Here is a 27,262-nt window from a genome sequence, read left to right as displayed (position 1 = left end):
GGCCAACTGAAAAGTATGAACATGAAAAGTATGAGCATGTACAACACTCAATACATAGTTGGGGCTCCTTTTGCCTGAATTGCTGCAGCAATGCGGCGTGGCATGGAGTCGATCAGTCTGTGGCACTGCTCAGGTGTTATGAGAGCCCAGGTTGCTCTGATAGTAGCCTTCAGCTCATCTGCATTGTTGGGTCTGGTGTCTCTCATCTTCCTCTTGACAATACCCCATAGATTCTCTATGGGGTTCAGGTCAGGTGAGTTTGCTGGCCAATCAAGCACAGTAACACTATGGTCATTGAACCAGCTTTTGGTACCTTTGGCAGTGTGGGCAGGTGCCAAGTCCTGCTGGAAAATGAAATCAGCATCTCCATAAAGCTTGTCAACAGAAGGAAGCATGAAGTGCTCTAAAATTTCCTGGTATATGGCTGCGTTGACTGTGGACATCAGAAAACACAGTGGACCAACACCAGCAGATGACATGGCAGCCCAAATCATCACTGACTGTGGAAACTTCACACTGGACTTCAAGCAACATGGATTCTGTGCCTCTCCACTCTTCCTTCAGATTCTGGGACCTTGATTTCCAAATGAAATGTAAAATTTACTTTCATCTGAAAAGAGGACTTTGGACCACTGAGCAACAGTCCAGTTCTTTTTCTCCACAGCCCAGGTAAGACGCTTCTGGCGTTGTCTCTGCTTCAGAAGTGGCTTGGTAGCCCTTTTCCTGAAGACGTCTGAGCGTGGTGACTCTTGATGCACTGACTCCAGCTTCAGTTCTCTCCTTGTGAAGCTCTCCCAAGTGTTTGAATCGGCTTTGCTTGACTGTATTCTCAAGCTTGCGGTCATCCCTGTTGCTTGTGCACCTTTTCCTACCCAAATTCTTCCTTCCAGTCAACTTTGCATTTAATATGCTTTGATACAGCACTCTGTAAACAGCCACACCTTTCAGTAATGACCCTCTGTGACTTACCCTCTTTGTGGAGGGTATCAATGTTCATCTTCTGGATCATTGCCAAGTCAGCAGTCTTCCCCATTATTGTGGTTTCAAAGAACAAGAGATACCCAGAATTTATACTGTAGGGATGGTCATTTATTCAAACTCAAATGTAAATATTCTAATATTTTGAGATACTGATTTTTGACTTTCATGAGCTGTAAGCTCTAATCATCAAAATTAAAAGAAATAAACATTTGAAATATATCAGTCTGTGTGTAATGAATGAATATAATATACAAGTTTCACTTTTTGAATGGAATTAGTGAAATAAATCAACTTTTTGATGATATTCTAATTATATGACCAGCACCTGTATATACTGCAATACACACTTGTACAAATGTGTTCAACTTTCAGGACCATGTGTGTGTCAAAAGTGCAGGAATGTGAAAGTAGTGTGTAATGTAAAATGTGGGAATATTTTGTTAAGCACCAACAGAAGAATTTAATAGGTGAGCATTTGGCCTGCATGCCTGCAGTCACAGCCTGTTATAAAGAAATAATAATAAAATAAATAAATAAATAAGTGAAATAAGAGTGACATGATATATATATATATATATATCGTAATGTTTACAATATTACACAACCTGCCTAAGCGCAGCATGTTGTGGCTTGGTGTGGGAGTGTGAACCTGTTCCACCATAGTTTCTCATGATCAGTAGCGTTCATTAATCAGGCACTATCAGGCATATGCCTTTTAGCCTCGCAGCCTCAGACTGGGAGGGAAAACAGGTGCAATGGATATTTTTGCTCAGTACCTATTAGGATTTCCTTTTTTTTTTTTTTTTTTTTTTTTTACAGTAGACCACCTACAACTATATTCGTTTTCATAATGTATAATGTTGTGATTTGTTTTCCTCATTTAATTTTGAAATTAAATTAGTTTATCTTTATCTGAGATCAGCTAAAATGGTCAAATTGATTCAGTAAATGCTTTTTATCGCTTTTGCTTTTGTTACCACTATTGGTTTAGTGCAGGTTAATAATATGTGTAATTTTTGGTGCCACCAAAAGTGAACTCACTGTTTATTGCTTAAGTGCCAATGGACACTTCACTATGAAAGTGGAGTGAAATGTGGTACAAGCAATATAATTTTTCATATATATATACAGTATATATACAGGTGCTGGTCATATAATTAGAATATCATCAAAAAGTTGATTTATTTCACTAATTCCATTCAAAAGTGAAACTTGTATATTATATTCATTCATTACACACAGACTGATATATTTCAAATGTTTATTTCTTTTAATTTTGATGATTAGAGCTTACAGCTCATGAAAGTCAAAAATCAGTATCTCAAAATATTAGAATATTTACATTTGAGTTTGAATAAATGACCATCCCTACAGTATAAATTCTGGGTATCTCTTGTTCTTTGAAACCACAATAATGGGGAAGACTGCTGACTTGGCAATGATCCAGAAGATGAACATTGATACCCTCCACAAAGAGGGTAAGTCACAGAGGTCATTACTGAAAGGTGTGGCTGTTTACAGAGTGCTGTATCAAAGCATATTAAATGCAAAGTTGACTGGAAGGAAGAATTTGGGTAGGAAAAGGTGCACAAGCAACAGGGATGACCGCAAGCTTGAGAATACAGTCAAGCAAAGCCGATTCAAACACTTGGGAGAGCTTCACAAGGAGAGAACTGAAGCTGGAGTCAGTGCATCAAGAGTCACCACGCTCAGACGTCTTCAGGAAAAGGGCTACCAAGCCACTTCTGAAGCAGAGACAACGTCAGAAGCGTCTTACCTGGGCTGTGGAGAAAAATAACTGGACTGTTGCTCAGTGGTCCAAAGTCCTCTTTTCAGATGAAAGTAAATTTTACATTTCATTTGGAAATCAAGGTCCCAGAATCTGAAGGAAGAGTGAGAGGCACAGAATCCATGTTGCTTGAAGTCCAGTGTGAAGTTTCCACAGTCAGTGATGATTTGGGCTGCCATGTCATCTGCTGGTGTTGGTCCACTGTGTTTTCTGATGTCCACAGTCAACGCAGCCATATACCAGGAAATTTTAGAGCACTTCATGCTTCCTTCTGTTGACAAGCTTTATGGAGATGCTGATTTCATTTTCCAGCAGGACTTGGCACCTGCCCACACTGCCAAAGGTACCGAAAGCTGGTTCAATGACCATAGTGTTACTGTGCTTGATTGGCCAGCAAACTCACCTGACCTGAACCCCATAGAGAATCTATGGGGTATTGTCAAGAGGAAGATGAGAGACACCAGACCCAACAATGCAGATGAGCTGAAGGCCACTATCAGAGCAACCTGGGCTCTCATAACACCTGAGCAGTGCCACAGACTGATCGACTCCATGCCACGCCGCATTGCTGCAGTAATTCAGGCAAAGGAGCCCCAACTAAGTATTGAGTGCTGTACATGCTCATACTTTTCATGTTCATACTTTTCAGTTGGCCAAGATTTCTAAAAATCCTTTCTTTGTATTGGTCTTAAGTAATATTCTAATATTTTGAGATACTAATTTTTGACTTTCATGAGCTGTAAGCTCTAATCATCAAAATTAAAAGAAATAAACATTTGAAATATATCAGTCTGTGTGTAATGAATGAATATAATATACAAGTTTCACTTTTTGAATGGAATTAGTGAAATAAATCAACTTTTTGATGATATTCTAATTATATGACCAGCACCTGTATGTATATACAGTGAGGAAAATAAGTATTTGAACACCCTGCTATTTTGCAAGTTCTCCCACTTAGAAATCATGGAGGGTCTGAAATTGTCATCGTGGGTGCATGTCCACTGTGAGAGACATAATCTAAAAAAAATCCAGAAATCACAATGTATGATTTTTAACTATTTATTTGTATGATACAGCTGCAAATAAGTATTTGAACACCTGTCTATCAGTTAGAATTCTGACCCTCAAAGACCTGTTAGTCTGCCTTTAAAATGTCCACCTCCACTCCATTTATTATCCTAAATTAGATGCACCTGTTTGAGGTCGTTAGCTGCATAAAGACACCTGTCCACCCCATACAATCAGTAAGAATCCAACTACTAACATGGCTAAGACCAAAGAGCTGTCCAAAGACACTAGAGACAAAATTGTACACCTCCACAAGGCTGGAAAGGGCTACGGGAAATTGCCAAGCAGCTTGGTGAAAAAGGTCCACTGTTGGAGCAATCATTAGAAAATGGAAGAAGCTAAACATGACTGTCAATCTCCTCGGACTGGGGCTCCATGCAAGATCTCACCTCGTGGGGTCTCAATGATCCTAAGAAAGGTGAGAAATCAGCCCAGAACTACACGGGAGGAGCTGGTCAATGACCTGAAAAGAGCTGGGACCACCGCTTCCAAGGTTACTGTTGGTAATACACTAAGACATCTTGGTTTGAAATCATGCATGGCACGGAAGGTTCCCCTGCTTAAACCAGCACATGTCCAGGCCCGACTTAAGTTTGCCAATGACCATTTGGATGATCCAGAGGAGTCATGGGAGAAAGTCATGTGGTCAGATGAGACCAAAATAGAACTTTTGGTCATAATTCCACTAAACGTGTTTGGAGGAAGAAGAATGATGAGTACCATCCAAGAACACCATCCCTACTGTGAAGCATGGGGTGGTAGCATCATGCTTTGGGGTGTTTTTCTGCACATGGGACAGGGCGACTGCACTGTATTAAGGAGAGGATGACTGGGGCCATGTATTGCGAGATTTTGGGGAACAACCTCCTTCCCTCAGTTAGAGCATTGAAGATGGGTCGAGGCTGGGTCTTCCAACATGACAATGACCAAGCACACAGCCAGGATAACCAAGGAGTGGCTCTGTAAGAAGCATATCAAGGTTCTGGCGTGGCCTAGCCAGTCTCCAGACCTAAACCCAATAGAGAATCTTTGAGGGAGCTCAAACTCCGTGTTTCTCAGCGACAGGCCAGAAACCTGACTGATCTAGAGAAGATCTGTGTGGAGGAGTGGGCCAAAATCCCTCCTGCAGTGTGTGCAAACCTGGTGAAAAACTACAGGAAACGTTTGACCTCTGTAATTGCAAACAAAGGCTACTGTACCAAATATTAACATTGATTTTCTCAGGTGTTCAAATACTTATTTGCAGCTGTATCATACAAATAAATAGTTAAAAAAATCATACGTTGTGATTTCTGGATTTTTTTTTAGATTATGTCTCTCACAGTGGACATGCACCTACAATGACAATTTCAGACCCCTCCATGATTTCTAAGTGGGAGAACTTGCAAAATAGCAGGGTGTTCAAATACTTATTTTCCTCACTGTATATATATATATATACCCACTGGAACTTTTTTTTTTTTCATGAAACTGGATTGTTGATATTGTTTATAGCGCATAATGTGGCCGTGTCACGAATGTAAACGGAACAACGCATTTCACATTTTACAGAAATGTAGGTGGAATCACATATTTTCAGTCAGTCTGTGTTACAATAGTATGGGGATTTGTTATGATATGTGGGAAAGGCGATAATAGTAACAGCACACCGTTATGGAATTAGAAAAATGTTTATTTTCTTAGAAAGAATTTCTAGAAATATTCATGAGATAATACCTCAGGACAACACTTGTCTTCCTGTCATTTCCTGAGACCAGACATTTGGAAACAATTGTGTGTGCTATAGGCCTCCCAAAGACATATCTGATATAATTCAAACGATACTGAACGATCTTTTAAACGGTCTGTTTAGTATAAAAAAAACTTGAACTAAACTTGTCTCAAAGTAGGCTAGTTCAACTCTGTTATGGGAAAACGCTTTACAGAAGAAAAAAAAAACATTTAATTCCATTTTAAACGATTAATTTATTGACTTTCCTTTTATCCCCATTTACATTATATCAAACTTGTCCATTGATTATTAGTTTTTGTACTTTATTTGAATTTAAACATTTCTGTTCTTCTGTACTTTAAATTGATATTTTAAATATCCCTTCAGAAAGTGGAGAAGATTCACTTCCTAAAGTCTCCTTATCTAGGAAAAGTCTAAGCTTTTGTTTTCTGATGTGTAGTCCACTGTTCTTCCTCTCTTCTAAGATGTAAATTGTTTAGAAACTCAGCGGTCTGTAATTAGCTGGCTGGGTCAAGCATCAGGTGCTCTCATTGTTGTGCGGTCATGCTTGATCATTAGAAAGCACAGTTTAGTCATCAGTCTTTTCATTCTTCTAGATCAGTATCACAGTGTTGATCATCCACAGAAACTCTGTCTACCATCCCAACAGCCCAGGGGTGAAACTCTCTGACATGCTGCCTCTCCCCCATCAGCCCCGGGGGAGAAAACTAACAGTTTCATTAGTAATCACACCGGGGTCAACAGAGTGTGGGACAAATAACTCACTGTTGGAAGTAGAAGTATATATATATATATATATATATATATATATTTAGAAGAAAAAAATACATTTGTGTATTTGTTTCTTATCTGAAGACATTATTGTTTTTATTTTATTTACATTCTGACCGAAGAGTCAAAGTCGACATTTTTTGAAACTGCTCTTCTGATGATATTATAAAACTCATAGCTGCTCATGTTTGTGTAACATTTCACATCTTTTCATATGTGTAATATTTCCCATATACTCATTTTCCTAAGAACTAGACCAGCCAGTTCTTCACGTAACTAAACGTTTAGATGGTTTTCAGAAAGTCTTAGAGTTTGAAAGCATGTAGAAACTTCTAACTCATATGTTCAGATACATGTTAGGACAAACCCAATTAAATTAACTAAGGGTGCGCTTGGACAGTCTCCAAAATATGATTCACTGTATTACCTACATTATGGTCATGTGATCATGACTACTGTACATAATCTTTTAGTGTCAAATTAACCATTTAAAAAAAAAAAAAAAAAGATTTTTACTTGAAAGTTATTGTATTTGTATTTAAACTTAATCAATCCCATCCCATGTTTGTACTGAAATGTTGGATTCTACTAGAGCCTCAGATATGCTTTTAAAGAATTCGAACAACCCATCTGAGAAGGTAATCTTTGGCAAACCATCTTTCCTCGAATCCTTAATTGCAGACATTCCTTACCTGTGTACCGTATCCTCTTTCTCCTGGCCAAGGGGATTTTAATGAGCTGCCATGTAAAATAGAGCCATTATTGTCCTTCTGGCCACCAAACAGAGCCTTCTTTCATTTATGAAACAATCGGTATCCCTTACTCTGTCCCTCTTTTTTTTTTTTCTATTTTCTACACAGCAAACACCTGGGATTGACTTTCATCCCTCCACCATGTGCCACTAAATGTCTGCAAACCCTTGGACAGTGAACACTTTTTAGTTCTTTTAACTATATAGTGCTGCAGTGCTTTAGGAAAGATTGCACCTCTTTCTCTGGACACTGGAAACCAGGTCAGCAACTGCATGTTTTTTCTCTCTCGTTTGTCTCTTTAAAAATGCTTCTGTTTAGTAAAAGATGAAATATGAAAAGAAAGGAAGTTTCCAGTCTTATTCAAACAACTGCTTTCACTGTTGAAGTCTTTTTGTGAGAGTAAAAAAATGAATGTGTAAGAGAAGTATTAGCGAGAGGTTGAGCTTTGCTCAAAATGACTAATTTAGTGAAACCCATAATTAAAACCGTACTGTTGTCACATAATTATCTCTAAGCAGAGATGAAGTGCATTATGTAAAATCCTCCTCCTAAGCTAAAGCTTTATCTCCAATTAGAAACAAGAGAAAAGACAGTGAATCAATGCTCGCTTTGTTTTGGGTGTGTATTTGAGGGAAAATCCTATTTTAAAATCCTAAAATTTGTATTTATTTTATTTTATTTCATTCGTTTTTTAACATATTGCCCAGAGTCAGTTATGTAACTTCATCTTTCAAAACCCTTCACGTGCCTTGGGATGCCCATTTTCGGTATTATATTTGTGTCTACCTTGTTTCTAGTTCATTTATGGATTACTCCTATGCTCTGTTTTTCTTTGGATTTTTTTCTATCGTTGAACCATGAGTCACGCTAATGTTATTTTCCACAAAAACTATGAATAACTATGAAATTGTGAGTCATAAAATGTCCTATTCAGCAAAAACAAATCCACCCTAATGCAATTAGAGCTGAGGCTTGTCACTAGGGTTTGCTTGATTAATGACACCACAGCCAGGGGGCAAATCATGGTGACGGTGCACCTGAGAGTGATTCGTGCGGCCCCTCCTTGTTTCACTTCACATAAAAGGGCCCGCTTTACTCCCATATTCACTAAAGCAGCTCTATAGACCGAAGACTGTTCTTTTACACACGAGCAAAGCAGCGTGCTAGTATGGTATCAGCAGGGTTGCAGATGCTGGGCATAGCCCTGGCCATCATCGGCTGGATCGGGGTGATCGTGGTTTGTGCTGTCCCTATGTGGCATGTCACGGCTTTCATTGGACAGAATATAGTCACTGCGCAAACAACCTGGGAGGGGATCTGGATGAGCTGTGTGGTGCAGAGCACAGGACAGATGCAGTGTAAGGTGTATGACTCCATGCTGGCCCTCAGCTCAGATCTACAGGCGGCTCGAGCCCTGACTATCATCTCCATCCTGGTGGGTGTCGTTGGCATCCTGCTAGCGGCTGCTGGAGGGAAATGCACCAACTGCATCGAGGATGAGCGTGCCAAGGCCAAAGTCGGCATCATTTCGGGAGCCATCTTCATCGTGGCTGGAGTTCTGTGTTTGATTCCCGTCTGCTGGACGGCCAATACAATTATAAAGGACTTCTACAACCCTATGACCCTCAGCTCACAGAAGAAAGAGTTGGGAGCTTCGTTGTTTATTGGATGGGCTGCCTCGGCGCTGTTGATTATTGGTGGGTCGCTGCTTTGTGCAAACTGCCCTCCTAAAGATCAGTACACTGCCAAGTACACTGCTCGGCCTGGAGGAAACAAAGGCTATGTATGAAGAGGAACCAAAGAGGGACATTAATTTGTGTACCTTGGTCATTTTTTGACCTGTTGTGTTACAGTTGATCATGTATGTGAATGTTATTTCACTGGTTGAATTAGCTGTCAGCTGCCAACATTTGATTGTAATGGTGAAATACGAAGAATGTTTCAGGTCACAGCGCTGAACAGAACAGTGCTGCCAAAAATTGTGTGGGAACTGTAAATACCTCTTGTTTTTTTTTTTTTTTAATTTTGCTTTCTGGATTCACGCTCTGTGGATTCACGCTCTTCTGATATGCTTAAGGATTTATACAAAATGTAAATTTAATCTTGTTGTGCTTTGTGACAGATATTTGTGCTATGCTACAAAACATTTCAACATATGCATTTTAATTAAAAAAAATCTTTACAAACAAATATTAATGGTTCTTGTGCTTCATTACACACAGATAAAAATGGATTGTATGTGAATTATTTTTAAATAATAAAAATCAGGATCTAGCACAGTTAAGTTAGTACTCTCTTTGTTTAGAAAGACAATTGGGTTCCTGATAATTGTCTGATAAACAAGTAGTCTGGGAGGTGTCACAAGTCATGGGAAGTACTACATGAGGAGTGCAAAAGATTCACCCACACCCACATTTAGACAGAGTATGTATATATGGGCGTTTCTTCAACTAGGGGCACATTTAGCCTTGTGAAGTTGAATTAAAAAAAACTTGTTCAAAAGTCACAGTCTCATAAGTTGAAATATTTTGTCTTGTTTTAAGGTCTGTAAGAGGACAAACTTAGATTACAAGAGAAATTGTTAATATTTTAAAAAAATGTTCCGACCTACAATGAACAAATGTCATTTCCACCACATCTCAATATACAGCTGTTATTTAAAAATAGAATAACTTATGCCACTCAAGAATTGTCTAAGATAATTTTTGTAACTAGTTTTCCCAGTTTTTCCACAATGTACAATAATTATACATTTGTCAATGAGATAAATTAACTGCCCTAAGGACCAAATGCTGAACTGTACACGTCACACTCTGAAATATAATGTTGGTTTGGGTAAGAGCTTATTAGAAAATAAATAACTTGAATTTTTATATTAAGTAGAGCATGATCTCAAACTGTGGATACATTTTTAATGTGTGATGAAAACTTTTAAAATATTTTTTTAAAAATGCGTGGTGAGGGAAATGACAGGGTGTTTTGGAATGACAATGAATTAACGTGAATGTAGAGAAACAGCAGAGATATTTATTAGAAAAAGTCTTAAACTCATCACACTCATTAAATTCAATTCACAAAGTCATTAAACATATCAATTGTACTTTGTAACCATAAATGTCATTTCCACCACAGAGGCAGTGTGGTGGAAATTACATTTCTGTAGTTTTTTGTGAAAAAATGGAAGATAGCTTCACTGATTAGCTTTGAATTAATACTTAGCATTTGATGTATGCAAAATACTCTTATTTAACTTAAAATTTTTAGCTTTTTAAAAACACCCTTGAAGGTACAATATGCTTGGAAATGACGTAGAATAAATATATTAACTGATCAAGCAATATTTACCTTGATTTTTCTTCATTTGTTGTTGATGAAAATTTTAATTCCCTCCATGTCCAACATGTGCTCTGATGTCACTGAACATTTCCATAGAAACCACCAAAGCAATCTTTCACACAAACGTTTTAAAGAGACATTACAGTGTTGTGGTGGAAATGACACCAATACTGTGCGACAGCTATATTTTGTATAAAAAGTAATATTGATAGTGGTCTCACATTAAATGCTATAATGTATTTTAATTATTTTACTAGTGCTTAATTCAGGTACATTAATAGTTACCAGATAAGTCATATTTTTAAACTGTATTTTCATTGTTGAAGTTTAAAAGTCTGGGTGTGTGACAAGGAGAAAACAGTGATTTTGACACCTATAAGGAGGTTGAAAAGTATGATAATATCATAATAGAAAGTTAGTAAAACGTTTTGAAGGTGGTTTTATTGTTAGTTTGACAAAGAAAGAGGAATTTGTCCAAAATTATATGTATTTTCAAAAATATGACCAAAGAACATAAAAGTGCCCATAGTCTAAGAATCACCCATATATATATATATATATATATATATATATATATATATGTGCATGTACGTATGTTTATTTGACCAATAATAGTTGAACAATACATAAATATAAATAATAATGTATAAATGAATGATATATGAATAATGTCTACATGAATAATGTCTACAAAATGTTCTTAGTATAAAATCTTGGATTCATGTGCTGTGGGTAGACATATAGTTTACTTCAGCCATCTACTGGCAATTATTGTCATTGCATAATTTTTACTTGAACATGAAGTCATGTTATTTTTCTTTTTCTCACCAGATGGCAGCATTCTGGCCCAAATATTTTTTTTTTTTCACATTTTAGAAGTGTAGGTTTTTACTCCAGTGAAGCTCGAAGAGTTTTAGCATATATTATTACCTGGGAAAATGTCCAATAGAATTTTGTAGCCATTAATCTGTGTCTACACACACACATACACACATGTTTGTTTCTGTGAATTGTGGGGACTTTCCATAGACTTCAATTACTTTTATACTGACCACGATATGTTCTATCCCCTAACCCTAAACCTACCCCTTACAGAAAACCTGTTGGCATTGATACACTTTCAGATAAACATCATTTACTATTTTTAATATTTTTTCCCTCAACATTTCAGGTTTTACTATCTTTGTGGGGACATTTGGTCATTACAATGTAGTATAAACAAGTACACACACACACACACACACACACACACACACAAAACTACCTTGAGAGGTGACTGCAGTAAAGTTATTTTGATGTGTTTCCCTGTTGATGTACAGTTTACTGTGTGCTATTAAACAATTGAAGAAATGCAACAAATAAAAAATAAATTCACAATTATAACAGTTCATTATATTATTGTCAATATTCTATCAGTGACAGACTAGGCCAGTGAAATTGACATATTTTCATGTTTCTACTGTTACAAATGTTCTTGCAATTGTGCGTCCATGAAGTAAAGTTGGTTGTCTTGAGGTCACATATTTCTGGGCGAAGAATTTGAGGAACTGCCAATGAGATGAATGGAAACACTAACAGAAAGCTCTCTCCAGTTATTACAGATCACAACTGATCAGTAAAAAGATTTTAATGATCCTTTTGTGTGGTTTCAAAATGGATGAGAAAATTGTTTATGCTTTTCTGCACTTATTATTATACCTATCATAAAAACGGGAAGACAGCATACATTAAATATTTCCAAACATAATCATTCATATAAAGACCATATCTTTTCACAGGGCCTTTTATGTCAGTGCAAGGTCATTTTGAAAAGCTATTTTTTAACTGACCTTGAAGGACCTTGAAGTGTTGCTGTGCTTCTGAAAGCCATTAGTTTTGTGTTTATAGTGTAAATGAGCAATCATAGGGGCTCTGCGTAGAAATCATCAGCTCAGGAGAACTAAACTCCACCTTTTCAAACCTTTCCTATAAATAGCAAAAGTGTCTGGTTTGCACACTTTCTGTGACTTTTTCACTGTAAAGGCCGTGGTTTAAAAATGGTCTCCCAAGGACTCCAGATTATGGGCATATCCACAGCCATGCTGGGTTGGCTGGGGGTCATTATTGTGTGCGCTTTGCCCCAGTGGAAGGTGTCTGCATTCATCGGGGCCAACATCGTCACAGCACAGATCATCTGGGAGGGCATGTGGATGAACTGCGTGGTGCAGAGCACTGGACAAATGCAGTGTAAAGTCTACGACTCCATGCTGGCGCTCAGCTCTGATCTTCAAGCGGGCCGGGCCATGATCATCATCTCCATTCTGACTGGACTCTTTGGGATCGTAATTTCTCTGGCTGGTGGGAAATGCACCAACTGCATTGAGGACCAAGGGTCCAAAGCAAAGGCGTGCATCGTTGCAGGCATTCTCCTAATTATTTCTGGAGTTCTTTGTATGATCCCAGTGTCGTGGGCGGCACACACGACCATACAGAACTTCTATAACCCGATGATGGTGGAGGCCCAGCGCAGGGAGTTGGGCGCAGCTCTGTATGTCGGCTGGGGATCTGCTGGGTTGCTTTTACTGGGAGGAGGAATACTTTGCTGGAACTGCCCACCGAAGCAAGAACGCATCTACAACCCCAAGTTCTCCGCTGTAAGGACCAATTCTGCTCCGAGAGAGTTTGTCTGAGATGCAGAACCCATACGACTGGCCTTAAAATGGACACTCAAGTGACTGACTGATCTAATTCATCACTGTATGTCAGCAAATCATGTGTAGAATTACTTGAGATATTTTTACATTAAATATCATAACATTTTCATTCTTCCTCTTCACAAAAACACAAAGATTTACGAATACATATCTTCTAAATTGAGATTACATGTTGTGATAATATTTATGCCTCTACATGTATCATTTAACACTTTCTGTTGAATAAATTATTTTTATGTTGGCACTTCAGTTGCTCAAACAGAGCAAAGCGCTAGAAACATCATGGGTTCAATTCTCTGATAAATTGTATTCCTTCAGTGCAATGCAGGTTGCTTAGTATAAAAAGTAATGTATATATTACAGCTTTTAGAGTGGAATTCTAAATATAGATTGTTTATTTATTTAAAATGCGTACAACAGTGTTGAGTAGATTATTTACAAATTGTAATATGTCACTGTTTCAAAATTACATTAAAAAAACAAAAAAACAATTGCAACATAATTCATTGCATTACACATTTTAGGTGATATAATCTGACTACTTTCTGATTACTTTTAAATTACTTTTGACCAACTATATGCAAATAAGAAATAACATGAATTTGTGTATTGTTTAAACACAAAAGCCTTCCAAAGACATATTAACACATAACTCACTGAATGAGAAGTCAAATAAACATTAACGTGTTCATCAGTAGCTGATGCAATGCTGAAATGTTGAGAAACATAATAATTTGTAAATACAGTGGTCAAATGCTGCGTGGCCTCTCCGTTTTCTGTGTAATTATATCCATGACTGTGTGAATGTCCACAAAACCGCAATGTACTTCTGTATTTTATATTCTAAATGTATATAAGTGGTAGGCTATTTTTGAAAGGAAAATGTAAAAGATGAAAAAGTAGAGTTAGGGAGAATCAATGAATTGTAAATAAGTACTTGCTATTGTGTGAATAATATGTAATCACGTAATCAATAAAAAAAAGTGAAAACAATAACAAAAACACTTTATCTTGATGGTCCCTTTTGAACATTCTGTTGACACTAAGTAATGTTGCAACTACATGTCAACAAACTCTCATAAGAGTAGACTATCTGCTTCATATCTACTAACTCCTTATTGTGTTGGTCTCCCAACAGATATTCTACTGACTATAAGTAACTTTGCAAGAACGTGTCAACTTAATCTAACCCTACCGGTCAACTAATACACTACTAACACTCTAATGAGAGTCAGTAGAAATGTAGGTGCAACATTACACTGTAAAAAAAAATCTGTTAAATTTACGGAAAAATACCGGCAGCTGTGGTTGCCAGAATTTTACCGTGAAAAAGACGGTAGCAACATTTTAGGATTTACAGAACTGTTTAAATTTACAGTGAAAAACCGTATCTCATTAACTGATACAATGTTAATACACAAACCTTTCAGTTAAGACATTTTATTTGCAGAAACCGACTACGCTTAAATTATCCAACTGCCATTTGTTTATAAACTAATATTTATAATGTTTATGTAATGTGAGCATAAGAGTATTGAGAACTACTTTGTTTAAATCCATGAAGAAAATCTTACTGATTTATGCAAAGTCACCAATTCAACTCAAAACTCTTGCAAATAACAGCAACACACATACATGCGTGATTAAAACTAACAGAGATTCTCTTTATATCAGTAGCTACACAGTTATTGCCTTTAAATAAAGCAACATGCAGCATAACATCAGTGTCTCTCTGTCCGTCCTTGACTTAAACACAGGCTCTACTCTCCAGCACAATGGTGACCCACAAAACACAACAGGAAGTTGACTGTTAGGTTTTACAGTATTTTGCTGTTTATTTTCTTGATTTTACGGTGAAATACCGGCAGCTGTGGTTGCCAGTAATCTACTGTTTTTTACAGTTTGTTCCGTAAATTAAATTTACGGTATATTTCTGTTAAAATGACGTTCCACAGAATGTTTTGTCATCTCACAAATTTAACCCCTTTAATCCCACAGCAAAATCCTCAGTTTTAAAGAGCACTTCTATGTGTCCACACTACAGAGTGTTGAAGTAACACTGAAGCAGTGATGAATTAATGAGAGAATTAAGTGACTAATTAAATTAGGATTGAGCTTTATTGATGAACACCTGCTGTTAACAAGTAGAATCATTGAAGGAATGAGAAACAAGAGCAGAGAAACAAAACTTACAGCTAAAGCCAAGATGAAATCAACTGAAATAAAACACATGAAATCTCTCAAGATTTCAGAAGAGGGTGATTAAACAACTCCACACCAGCATCTTATTACTAACCACTTTTACTTTATTTCTGTCATGTGTACAAAAGCTCTTATTGAGATTTTAGTTGTTGTACTTTCATTTGAAGTCACCATATTGGCGATCAGTGGGTGCTTTAGTTGGGCTCTTGACTCGTGACTCTTTAACATTGGTTTTTGTTTGGTTGCTTTTAATTCGCTGTGTTTATTAAGCACAGTTTTTAAAGCAAAAGCGCCAAATTAATCTATCATCATCGGAGACTGATGTTTGTGATGTCAAAACCGTCATGATCTAGTTTAATTCACTGGTTATCCCATGTTAAGTCTCTTATTAAACATGTGATATGTTAATTGCACCATTAATTACTACAGTAATCAAATGTTGTGAAACAGCTCTAACCAGAATATGCACAAATAAATGTATTGAACTACGGCAGAAATTAAACACACACAGACATCAACAATCAGCGTATGAATCTCAAAATTGGTGACAATCAAAACGATATTAAAAATTTAAAAACGGTTCAACTCTGAACATCACAAAACAGTCTACTGAAAAGTAACAACAAAAACAACACCAAAATAAAAGCAAATAAAGAAAATATTAAGAACATTCAGCTGCATAATTTATTCATGCTGCAGTGCATTCTGGGAGTTTTGTACTGGCACCCAGCATGCTTTGCAGCATGAATTGTTTATTATTAATAGTCACCATTGTTGAGGTTCATGTGCTGATTCCTGATGTCTGTGTTTCTAAATGGTGCTGTAACTCTGAAGGTTTTGTGCATAAAAGGTTTTAAATTCTTTCATAATGGTTTGTCAGCTTAACTTGTGGAGTAATATTATTACCATAGCCAATATGAAATTAATTACAAATCACCCACATTGTTTGACACTAACTGAGATCAGCGATCCAGGTCATTAGAAGATGATCACCACTTTTAAGTTTTAACCAAAACTACAAACACTCTTGGCTTTTCTTGTCATAACTAATGTGTTTACAAACGCAGTCATAACAGCCAAAGAAAAACTAACCTCAAAGAGTCAAGGGTCAAGAGCATAACAAAAGCAACCACTGATCGCCAAAATGGTGAGATAAAACAAAACATTTGAAATAAAATATAAACCTCTGTTAATTCATAGATATATGACAGAAATGAAGTCAAACTGGTTAGTAATAAGTGGAGCTGGTGATGCTGTTTGTGGAGTTGTTTAATCATCCTCTGCTGTTTTATTTCAGTTGATTTCATTTAAGGCTGTGGCTGTATGTCAGTTGTAGTTTTGTTTCTTGTTCTTTCCTTCAGTGATTGTGTTTGTTAACAGCAGGTGTTCATCAGTGTCTGAATTCACTCATATGTTCTCAATCACTCTGTCTAGTGGACTATATAGTGAAGTAATGTAGGACTAGTGAATGAGGGTGTAGGGAGTGGTTTCAGACACAGTCTATGAGTGTCGACTCTGAGGCTACTTTCTCGAAAACAAAGGTTAGATCTATTACAGTTATTCACTGTATATAGTAAGGAAACTTACTCTTAATCATTTAACAGGTTATTACTGTGGTATTTTACAGTTTTTTACTGTTAAAATCACAATCATTTTTTACAGTGTACTTATAGTCAATAGAATGTGTTAAAGGGACCATCAAAATAAAGTGAAACCAAAAAAGTAACTGTAGTCTGATTATGAGTATTTTTAATATGTAATTTAATCTAGTGACGAATACTTAATTTTTGGAATCTGATCACGTAATCCAGATTACATGTAATCAGTTACTACCCAGCTCTGGTGTAAAATAATACCTTTTTTATTATCCTCTAATTTATCATGTGTACTATGTATTTCAATAAAACAACAGCAAGTACTCTGACTGTGATGTATGGTAATAATTAAAGCATATCTCACAAGTTAAATACATGTTTAATAACTTTTGGGTAGCACACTTTCAATATTTTTTCACAAACAAACAAACAAATAAATAAATAAGAAGGACACGTTTAAATGTTATAGTAAAATCTCCTCTCTACTAATCAAAACATCAGAATTTTTTTTAGCATTTCACCTCTTTCGGATATTGATGTAATTTCAAATCTTGTTAAACAGCATGTTGTGTAATGATTAATAGGCCCATAAATAAGTTCTTTGAAGGCACTTCAAAGAAGTCTGATGAACTGTGTGATGCAGAGCACAGGACAGATGCAGTGTAAAGTTCAAGACTTAATCATGCAACTGACCCAGGACTTGCAGTCGCAATAGTGATCGGCTTCAGTGGGATGCTCTTGACATTTGTGGGAGGCCAGTATGCAGCTGTCTGAAGAAAGAGTCCTCCATGGCCAAAGTGCTGATTCTGGGTGGGATCCTGTGCATTGTAGCTGGAGTCCTCTGTCTCATTCCAGTCTGCTGGTCCTCAGCCTACGCCATCTCAGATTTCCAGAGCGTTCACACAATCGAGACCCAAAAGAGGGAGCTTGGGGCATCCATTTACATCGGCTGGGGCGCCTCAGGGTTTCTTCTTTATCGTCATTCCTTGCTGGGGAATCTGGTCAGGCTTGAAAATTCACCTTAACCCAGTTTCAGGTCCATCCGACTTGCTCTCCTCCCTTCTACAACAATCTTAAAACTCTGAAAGCTAGGTTCACAAGTCATTTCAACGATTAACAGAGAAGCAAACACTTTCAAGCAAACGAGAGAAAAATGGTGTCTATGTGTCGACAGATTCTAGGCCTGTCCCTGGCCATTATTGGTTTCTTGGGAGCGATTATTGTTTGCGCCCTTCCCATGTGGAAGATTACTGCATTCATTGGAGCCAACATCGTGACAGCACAGATCGTCTGGGAGGGCTTGTGGATGAACTGTGTGGTCCAGAGCACAGGACAGATGCAGTGCAAAATCTACGACTCGCTCCTGGCTTTACCTCAGGACCTGCAGGCTGCTCGGGCGCCTCTGATCGTCGCCATCATTGTCTGCCTCTTTGGGGTCGTCCTGGGGATTGCCGGTGGAAAATGCACCAACTTTGTTGAGAGAGAAGACACCAAGGCAAAGGTGGCTATCGCCAGTGGTGTGATCTTCATCGTCGCTGGAGTGCTGGTCCTGGTCCCCGTCTGTTGGTCAGCAAACACCATCGTCAGGGATTTTTACAATCCCCTCCTCACAGATGGCCAAAGGAGGGAGCTCGGGCCTTCTCTCTATATCGGATGGGGTGCAGCTGCACTGCTGATCCTGGGAGGAGGTATTCTGTGCAGCTCCTGCCTGCACAAGAAAATAGATTAAATATGCTGTGAAGATATTTATGCCACTCTATGTATAATTTAATACATGCCCTAGGATATTTTTTATTTTATTTATTTTTTTATGTTAGCCATCCAGTAGCTCAAACAGCAATGCAAGTCGCTTTGTATAAAAGAGTCATATATTACAGCTTTTATGGTGGGATTCTAAATATAGATTGTTAATTTATTTAAATAGAGTACAAAATTACCTTTTTTATTATTCTCTTTTTATTAATTGTTGTGTATTATGTATTTTTGTCATAAAACAGTGCCATCAAAAAATCAATAATAAAGTATCCCTAGTCCTCAGACTGTTGTCATGTGTATTCTGTTTTGGTTTAGTTTTCTGTACCTGTTTGCCTACCTGAGTGTTCTAGATAGTTTCCTTGGTTGTTAATTAGTTGCCCACATCTGTTCTGCTCTTCCTCGCTTGCACTCCTGTAGTATTTAAGCTCCTGTTCCTTGTCTGGTATTAGTTATGTTTGACCTTGCATTTAAGTGGCTGTATTATCTTTCCTTTGATCTCCAGTGTTTCCTTGTGCATTTGAATAAACACTGTTTACTTTGTACTTCTTTGTTATGCTTTTCACTGCAACCACCAACAGCAGTACAACTGTAAGGTATAGCATATTAATAAATAAGAGTGATCCCTAATAATCAAAACATCAGAATATTTCTCTCTTGGCTCAGTGCAACTATATAAAGCATTAGCCTATTTAATATACATTCTCAATACCAGTCCTCGTGTACCACCATTCTGCACATTGTGTATGTTTCTCTTATCACTTTGTTCTATACAACCGTAAGTGCCCTGCGAAGTGGACATCACAGGATAGTCCACCATGATTCCAGTTCAAAGGGAGCTTATATGTTCCATTCAAAGGGCATTAAAGTGTGCGAGATGTGAATTTAAATTGTATTTATTTACAGAGGTATATTATGTCACACTTCACACTTCTCTAGAAAGTTTCGTCTGTGTTACCCCCTTTCCACCAGCAGGAACTAGGTGCTAGTTCAGAGAAGGGGCGCAAAAACGGGATATGCAGTGCATAAGGGCGCCATTTTGCCGAAATCATAATGTTCAATCATGTTGTTCACTAATTCACAACTTCACAAATTCTCAATTACAATTACGTACAAATTAATTGTTTTCAGTTGTGCACTGAAACAGTCCAGTATAGTCAAATAGGCTACATTTCTTATATTGAAATAATGAAGATTTTTCTGCGACCACAGACTGGTTGCTGGCCCCTTCCTGGCCACCCCTATGAAAACATCCTGGCTCCGCCACTGCTGAAGAGGGCAAATATCAGTTAATTTCTGAGTATCTCTACTGCGCAAAAGAGAAAAAAAAAAAAAAAAACTCATGTTTGTGAATGTGCATCTGATTTACATTTGAGAAACTGAGAAGATTGTAAACAATACAAACTAGTCACCTTTCAGTGAAAATTTCCGTTTTGAATTCAAAATAGGCCATCTGTGTGATTCAAGTAGATCCAATGAGTTGAAAACTCTTCCTACTTCATACTTCAATACAAAACAATGCTGAATTTTGACAAAAAGGAGATTTTTAAATGTTATAATTGTGATGTTATGTCTAAACATAAATCCATTAACAAAACATGTGAAAAGAACTATATTACAAAGTGGAAATGGTAATGGGAAATGCTGCCATCTAGTGGTCATAGTGGGAATCATGACATTCATTTTAATAGTAGGCCTATTTGTTTTTCTGCCAGGTGAAATCTTGTCAGAAATCTTCAACTTAGCATGGCCAATTTTCAATGAATTATCTCTATAAGTAAAAATGAAAAAGTGCAGTAAATTTTACTTACAGTGTTCTCATTTTATATAAAAATTGCAAAAATATTAATAACTTTGAGGCAAGTGAATAATATATATATTATATATATAAATATATATATATATATATTCAAATTACCCAACTAAAAAGTGAGCAATATGAAATGTTTAAAAAAAAATTAGGTTATAGCCAATAGCCTTGTGGGCAGCGCGCCGACAAACAACGCAGTTCCCGACCCGAGGACCTTTCCTGAATGGGAGTTAGTGTTAGTGGCCACTAGAATACAGGGCGGCGCCAACACTGATCTTGCATACCCCTCGGCAAATGTGCAGTTGCGCCCCTGTTTCAGAGCCAGTGCTATTGCCGGTTCTTAGTTGGTTTGACAGGCGAGCCCGTTAAGAACCGGTTGCTTTTCCACTGGCTAGAGAACCAATACAGAGCCAGGTCTTACTTCAATGAATACGTTTCATGTTTCGTTTCACTAGCGCGGCTGCAGCAGACACAACAGACTTGTTTGAGGTGCATTGGCGCCACGCAGACAGATCGATCGATCGGCACACAACATACTAAAGCACCGCGAGAGCAATCCAAAAGCATAACGAGCCGTCTGCTTTCCAGTCACTCCCGCAGCACGCACCGCACCGACCGGTCTGAGCAGCGCCGATGCATCCCGAACAAGCCTAAACAAACTATCAACAATGGCGGACGTTGCGTTGCTATTTATGTTCATGGCTTTGCGAACCTATCGGCATCCAATCATGGCGAATCCAACATGTTTGTGTTTAGCTGCTATTTCCAATATGGCGGTCCAAAGTTTCTGTCATCTTGTTGGTTACGGTAACCCCGCCTCCAGCCCCTGACGCAAGCGGTTCTTCCTTCTAGCCCAGCAATGTTTTGGTGCTACTTACCAGCCGCTTTTCTTTTTTCGGAGCTGGTGCTTTGGGTGTCGAAAGACAAAGAACCAGGTTGAAACTAGGCTCTGGCTCCGAACCAGCAGAACTGCCTTGGTGGAAAAGGGGTGTGTGAGACGCTGCAGGCGGTGGTGTAGCGCAAATCCATGAATGAATGTTCTGAAGTGAAGTAAACTTCAATGGATTTCTCGTTCTCAGGGAATAGGGAGCAAAGAACACTGGGGCTCATTCACTAAGCATGTGTACTCACAAATTTGTGCTTGAAATGTGCGTAAGAATGATTTTAAGAACAAATCACAATTCACCTAAAAATTTGTAATAAAATGTATTCTAAACTCAAGAAAACATAGGAACAACTGAAATCACACATACACAAAAAGCACATCTATATGGCTAATCGTATTAGAGGATAAGTTCTCTTTCAGAATAAAAATGTATCTTGCGAAACAATCTGTCATTTTCTTAAAACAATAAAAAATTGATGTACTCTTTAACCAAAAATGCTCATCTTGCACCAGCCCGACCTCATGCATTACATAATCACGTTGGAAAGGTCGTGTGTCGAAGGCAGAAGTACTGACCCAGTGATTCAGTATTGAGAAAAATAATGGAATGTTTACTTCAAAAACCTTAATTTCTTGCAAAATATGCATAACAGTGGCACGCGAGGACTGGAATGTTAATGTTCTTTGAAGGCACTTAAAAGAAGTCTTGCGCTGTATCATTAGGGCCTTTCGCACCGCAAGAACCTTTTCATAGTACCCGAACTAATTGTGGAACTACCCACTTTTTGGCGTGTTCGCACCGCAGGAACTAGGAACTGTTTTAGTTTCTGGAACTCCGTTTGGAGGAACTAAATTAGCTCCTACTTCAGAGCAGGGTCTAAAACAGTTCTACAGGAACTATCAATGACGTAAGTGTACACTGATTGGCCAAACACACGCGAAACACCGGATAACCGGCATTTTTAAAAAGCCATGTAAACATATTTACTCCACGAACATGGAAAACAGCGATAACGGCATTTACCTGTTGTCTGCAGTGTTGTGTTCTTTTCTCAGCTTCCATGATATGTAACACTGCAAGTTGTCATGAAGAATTTAGTCTCTTAGCCCAACTTTTTGCTCTTGCAATCGCGTAAATTGCGCGTTGACATTCCACCTCCGTTATCATGAAATCCACGACACACTACAAAAACAGCTTACAGCGTCCTCCACTCACCGTTTTTTGACGTTTGTTAATGCCACGAAAAAAGATCGCTGTCGGCCGCTTCAGAGTTCCTGCTGCCGGTGCGAACGCAACCACAAAAACGGCCCGAGGGAGAAACTGGCTGGTTCTCTAGGAACTACCCTGCTGGCTAGTTCCTAGAACTACACGGTGCGAAAGCCCCTATTCTAACCCAAAATAAAGCCTAAACATTCTAAAAACTCACTGTTATCTTGTCTATAAAACATCTTGAGCTCAAGATATTTCTGCATTGAGCAATTTTTAAAAAGTACTAAATTTCTGCTACTGCATCTGGTAACATAAATCATATGTACTTCATAATGTATATTTTTTTTAGCATTTCACCTCTTTCAAATATGGATTTAATTTCAAATCTTGTAAAACACCAGTATTCATTAACTTGAAACATTTTCCACTCATCTGTGAGAATCTTCAAATCTTTGTTCACAAATGACATTATCTTTGACACAGTTAAGAGAGAAAAGACAGCAGCTATATGCAGTCAAAACCAGATCTGTCACGTCTTCATGGAAAGCACTGAGCAAGAATCTTTCTTCGGAATCTTGTTCAGCAGGAATAACCAACCAGATATGCAAAACTCCTCCCAGTGAGGATCTGTGTCTAAATCAAACAGGCCATCACTTCCTGCTTGTTTCTCAGACACCTATGGGTTAAGACCAGACCAACAGCTGCGTTTGAGTTTGACAACACCAGCAGCTTCAACATGGGGAGGATTGCTAAAGAGGTTTCCGGCCAGGTCCTGTGCTTCATTGGATTCATTGGCATATGTGTCAGCTGTGGCATGCCCATGTGGCGCGTCACTTCGTACATCGGTGCCAACATCGTCACGGGCCAGATCGTCTGGGACGGCTTGTGGATGAACTGTGTGATGCAGAGCACAGGACAGATGCAGTGTAAAGTCCAAGACTCAATCATGAGACTGACGCAGGACTTGCAAGCGGCACGTGCGCTGACCGTCATCGCAATAGTGATCGGCTTCATTGGGATGCTCTTGACGTTTGTGGGAGGCCAGTGCAGCAGCTGTCTGAAGAAAGAGTCCTCCATGGCTAAAGTGCTGATTCTGGGTGGGATCCTGTGCATTGTAGCTGGAGTCCTCTGTCTCATTCCAGTCTGCTGGTCCTCAGCCTACACCATCTCAGATTTCCAGAGTGTTCTCACAATCGAGACCCAAAAGAGGGAGCTTGGGGCATCCATTTACATCGGCTGGGGCGCCTCAGGGTTTCTTCTGTTTGGAGGGATCATTTTGTGTACTTCTTGCCCACCGAGAGAAGATATGTATCCAAAATACCCAGCCATGTACCCCTACCAAGGACCTATGTATGGGCCTCCTGGATCTTATATGCCTGCCAAAACATATGCACCGAGTGCTGTATATACTGGAGCTTATCTTCCTAACAAACCATATCCAGCCCCAACTTACTCACCTGTTCCGAGACAATATCTTTAGATAATGGACAATAATTTTAACTGACACTTTCTGAAACATTTTTGAATGAAATCTCTACTTAATTCAGTGTTTGGTTAAATAAAATGTGTAAATGTATGTATGACTTGCTTGCAGTGTCTTTGCTAGTCTTTGAATAGAGATTATTTGGCAAATCTTGTTTGTCCTCTTTCTCCTCTCATTCCAGTTGTTCTACTGGTAGAGATGATGTAATGCTAATGAAGTATGTATATATGTATATTTCAACAGAGTAGGTGAAATTTGCAAGTGTGTTGTTCACTTTTTTTCCAAGCAAATCAAGCCATTTCTTGTTTGTTTGTTTTGTCTTGTTTTGTTTTTTAAGAATCTGTAACTTTGATTGCTCCTCCACTGGGGAATATTTTGACAATAAGTAAAGCTTTGTATCTTTATTTGTCTTGTCAATAAATATACTTCTGGATTATTATAAATTATCTCAGAATTTCATTTATATATTTGTCCTTCATTAACTGAAAATTGAGCATTAAACCTTATTGCCTATAGCTGCCAAATAGACAAAAATGATTAAATATAAAAACACAAGATAAAAATGACTAAAAATTAAAATATTAGCTTTATTTTTAGCTTCAGTTTCTTTGCTTTGGGTCTCAAAAAATTTGTGTGTGATATCTACCCAGTCATTTTGGTTGATGACTTGGTTCCTTTGTGTTTGTGTGACATTTTATTGTTCCTTGTTGATGTGCATCTCACCGAAACTAGCCGCTGTATCGTCATTCCTTGCTGGGGAATCTGGTCAGTCTTGAAAATTCACCTTAACCCGGTTTCATGTCCATCTGACTTAGACTCCTCCCTTCTACGACAATCTTAAAACTCTGAAGGCTAGGATCAGAAGTCATTTCTACGATTAACAGAGAAGCAAACACTTTCAAGCCAACGAAGCTGAGCAAACGAGAGAAAAATGGTGTCTATGTGTCGACAGATTCTAGGCCTGTCCCTGGGCATTATTGGTTTCTTGGGAGCGATTATTGTTTGCGCCCTTCCCATGTGGAAGATGTCTGCGTTCATTGGAGCCAACATCGTGACAGCACAGATCGTCTGGGAGGGCTTGTGGATGAACTGTGTGGTCCAGAGCACAGGACAGATGCAGTGCAAAATCTACGACTCGCTCCTGGCTTTACCTCAGGACCTGCAGGCTGCTCGGGCGCTTCTGATCGTCGCCATCATTGTCTGCCTCTTTGGGGTCGTCCTGGGGATTGCCGGTGGAAAATGCACCAACTTTGTTGAGAGAGACGACACCAAGGCAAAGGTGGCTATCGCCAGTGGTGTGATCTTCATCGTCGCTGGAGTGCTGGTCCTGGTCCCCGTCTGTTGGTCAGCAAACACCATCGTCAGGGATTTCTACAATCCCCTCCTCACAGATGGCCAAAGGAGGGAGCTCGGGCCTTCTCTCTATATCGGATGGGGTGCAGCTGCACTGCTGATCCTGGGAGGAGGTATTCTGTGCAGCTCCTGCCCGCCTAAAGAGGACAAGTACAACATCAAGTACTCTCAGCCACGGTCCACTGCCACCAGCAGAGCCTACGTCTGAAAGTAATCAAGCATGCAAAGACTTTTTACTTATAAAGACCCTTTTTTAGTAAAACCTCTTTATTCCCATCTCTGGATTTTTTTTTTTCCCAAAGAGAAACGAAGGAAGGACAGTGTCTGATATGGCATAGTTTATTTACTGAAATTTCGTGCTGTGATTCTACAGATCACTGAAAAAGAAAGTGTGCATTTATAATGTGATGAGAGGAATCAAACTCAGGGAAGTGACGGAGATCTGAAATGTTAACTGTGTGTTTTTTTTGTTTTTTTTTAGAAACAAGCTGTTCTTGTAATTTATGTTCAATATGACAATATGAATAGTTCCATTAATCATTATAGGTATTTGACTGTTAATAAATTACAAAGGCCATGGTTTTATAAAATGTGCATTAACCGTATACATTTTTTGTAAACATAAATTAGCATTTTTGCACAAAGATGCCTTAATCAGTAAATGTGTCTTACTGTTTGTTTATTAAAATAAATGCTTCTGTAAAACAATTTATTAATAATGCATTGACTTCATTTCATAATAATAGTTTGACAGTACTGAATATTCTCACATCAAAGAAAACATTACAGATTGTGCTGAAATTGTTGAAAATAGCGACAGAGATGTTGGAGAAGACCTCCTGTAAAACCGGTTTTTAGCAATGCTCTTAAAAAAAATCTCTATTTTGCTGTAAAAAAAAACTGTTAATAAAAAACTATCTGACATGTTTAGTCTGTCTCCACTTCATTCAAAGAAATGTAGTTAAAATTAGACCTACTAGGCAAAAACAATTGTTTCTTCATCAATATTTACTCATTGACTGCATTTTTTCAACTGCCAAAAAATAAAATTATGCTGCTCAGTGGTGAAAGACCAGCCAGTGGTGGATTAAAATTATTTTTAGCCAGCAAGCTTTAAAAAAAAAAAAAAAAAGGCTAATTCAAAATAAATAAAATGAGTGTAAATTCACTAGATCTATGACGATGCTAAAAAGAAGAGGAAGAAGAAACAGATTTTTTTAAAGTCTCAACCACACCTTCTTTCAGCCTTTCTGAAAAAGACAATGGCCGTGTTTACAGTGCATGTAGAAGAATATGATGTTATTAATCAGAATTTGGTCAAATTTAGATTATGTGCCTGTGTCAATACTCTATGATGGGTCATACAGGTATAAATAGTTGAATGCGTTGCTGATGGGCCTTTTTGAAATATCTATGCTGAGGGCATGCCAACATCAAACCCATCCCTGAGATTCATGTGCATGCATTTCAGCAAATTAGCACATTTTCAAGAAGAAAAAAGGTTAGCACAGAATTTAAATATTTCATAAATGCATAATTTTAACATTTAAACAGAAAACACATACACACACACACAGAGAGAGAGAGAGAGAATCTCTATTCCAACCAAAACACTGTGAAGTTGTTTTGCTGAAACTGGTTTCACGGGTCCTCCCAAACCGGTTAGACAAGATGACAGCAATGATACTAGCAAAGGCATTTGTCTAAATATTAACAACAGGATATGGGTCACATACTTTTGCAAGACATTTCTGTCTTAACATTAAATACTGTACTTCATGTGGACCTGGATAAATATAGAAACACGGAATTCAACCTGTAGAAAGCTTTCAGTATGCTTCTAAAC

At 38.0% G+C, this 27,262-nt stretch overlaps 2 protein-coding genes across 3 annotated transcripts; both read left to right on the top strand.

The window, feature by feature from the left end:
• Window positions 1-8,264: 8,264 nt before the first annotated feature.
• On the top strand, window positions 8,265-13,408 carry LOC131520477 (claudin-4-like). The gene is made up of 2 exons (XM_058744736.1): window positions 8,265-8,808; window positions 12,509-13,408. The coding sequence occupies exons 1-2, from the start codon at window positions 8,265-8,267 to the stop codon at window positions 13,099-13,101; spliced, it is 1,137 nt and encodes a 378-aa protein (XP_058600719.1). The 3' UTR covers window positions 13,102-13,408.
• Window positions 13,409-18,045: 4,637 nt separating this feature from the next.
• Window positions 18,046-26,340, top strand: cldnf (claudin f). Of its 2 annotated transcripts, none has more exons than XM_058799446.1 (2): window positions 18,046-18,551; window positions 23,307-24,506. In XM_058799446.1, the coding sequence occupies exons 1-2, from the start codon at window positions 18,076-18,078 to the stop codon at window positions 24,058-24,060; spliced, it is 1,230 nt and encodes a 409-aa protein (XP_058655429.1). In that variant the 5' UTR covers window positions 18,046-18,075; the 3' UTR covers window positions 24,061-24,506. The 2 variants fall into 2 exon arrangements, with proteins under 2 accessions (XP_058655429.1, XP_058655430.1); XM_058799447.1 differs by lacking the exon at window positions 18,046-18,551 and adding an exon at window positions 25,229-26,340 and having other exon boundaries at window positions 23,269-23,958.
• The last annotated feature ends 922 nt before the right edge of the window (window positions 26,341-27,262 follow it).

Source organism: Onychostoma macrolepis, chromosome 15 (genome assembly GCF_012432095.1).
Source record: "Onychostoma macrolepis isolate SWU-2019 chromosome 15, ASM1243209v1, whole genome shotgun sequence".
NCBI classification, from domain to species: domain Eukaryota; kingdom Metazoa; phylum Chordata; class Actinopteri; order Cypriniformes; family Cyprinidae; genus Onychostoma; species Onychostoma macrolepis.
The sequence above is the reverse complement of the archived record's forward strand: the minus strand, read 5'-3'. Positions and strand labels throughout refer to the sequence as shown.

Excerpts from the sequence above, each read along its gene's own strand:
- LOC131520477 (XM_058744736.1), top strand. The coding sequence starts at position 8,265 with ATGGTATCAGCAGGGTTGCAGATGCTGGGCATAGCCCTGGCCATCATC. Across the intron at positions 8,809-12,508 it reads TATTGGTGGGTCGCTGCTTT|CCATGCTGGGTTGGCTGGGG; the intron begins GTGCAAACTGCC and ends GCATATCCACAG.
- cldnf (XM_058799446.1), top strand. The coding sequence starts at position 18,076 with ATGGTGTCTATGTGTCGACAGATTCTAGGCCTGTCCCTGGCCATTATT. Across the intron at positions 18,552-23,306 it reads ACAGATGGCCAAAGGAGGGA|CAGCTTCAACATGGGGAGGA; the intron begins GCTCGGGCCTTC and ends TGACAACACCAG.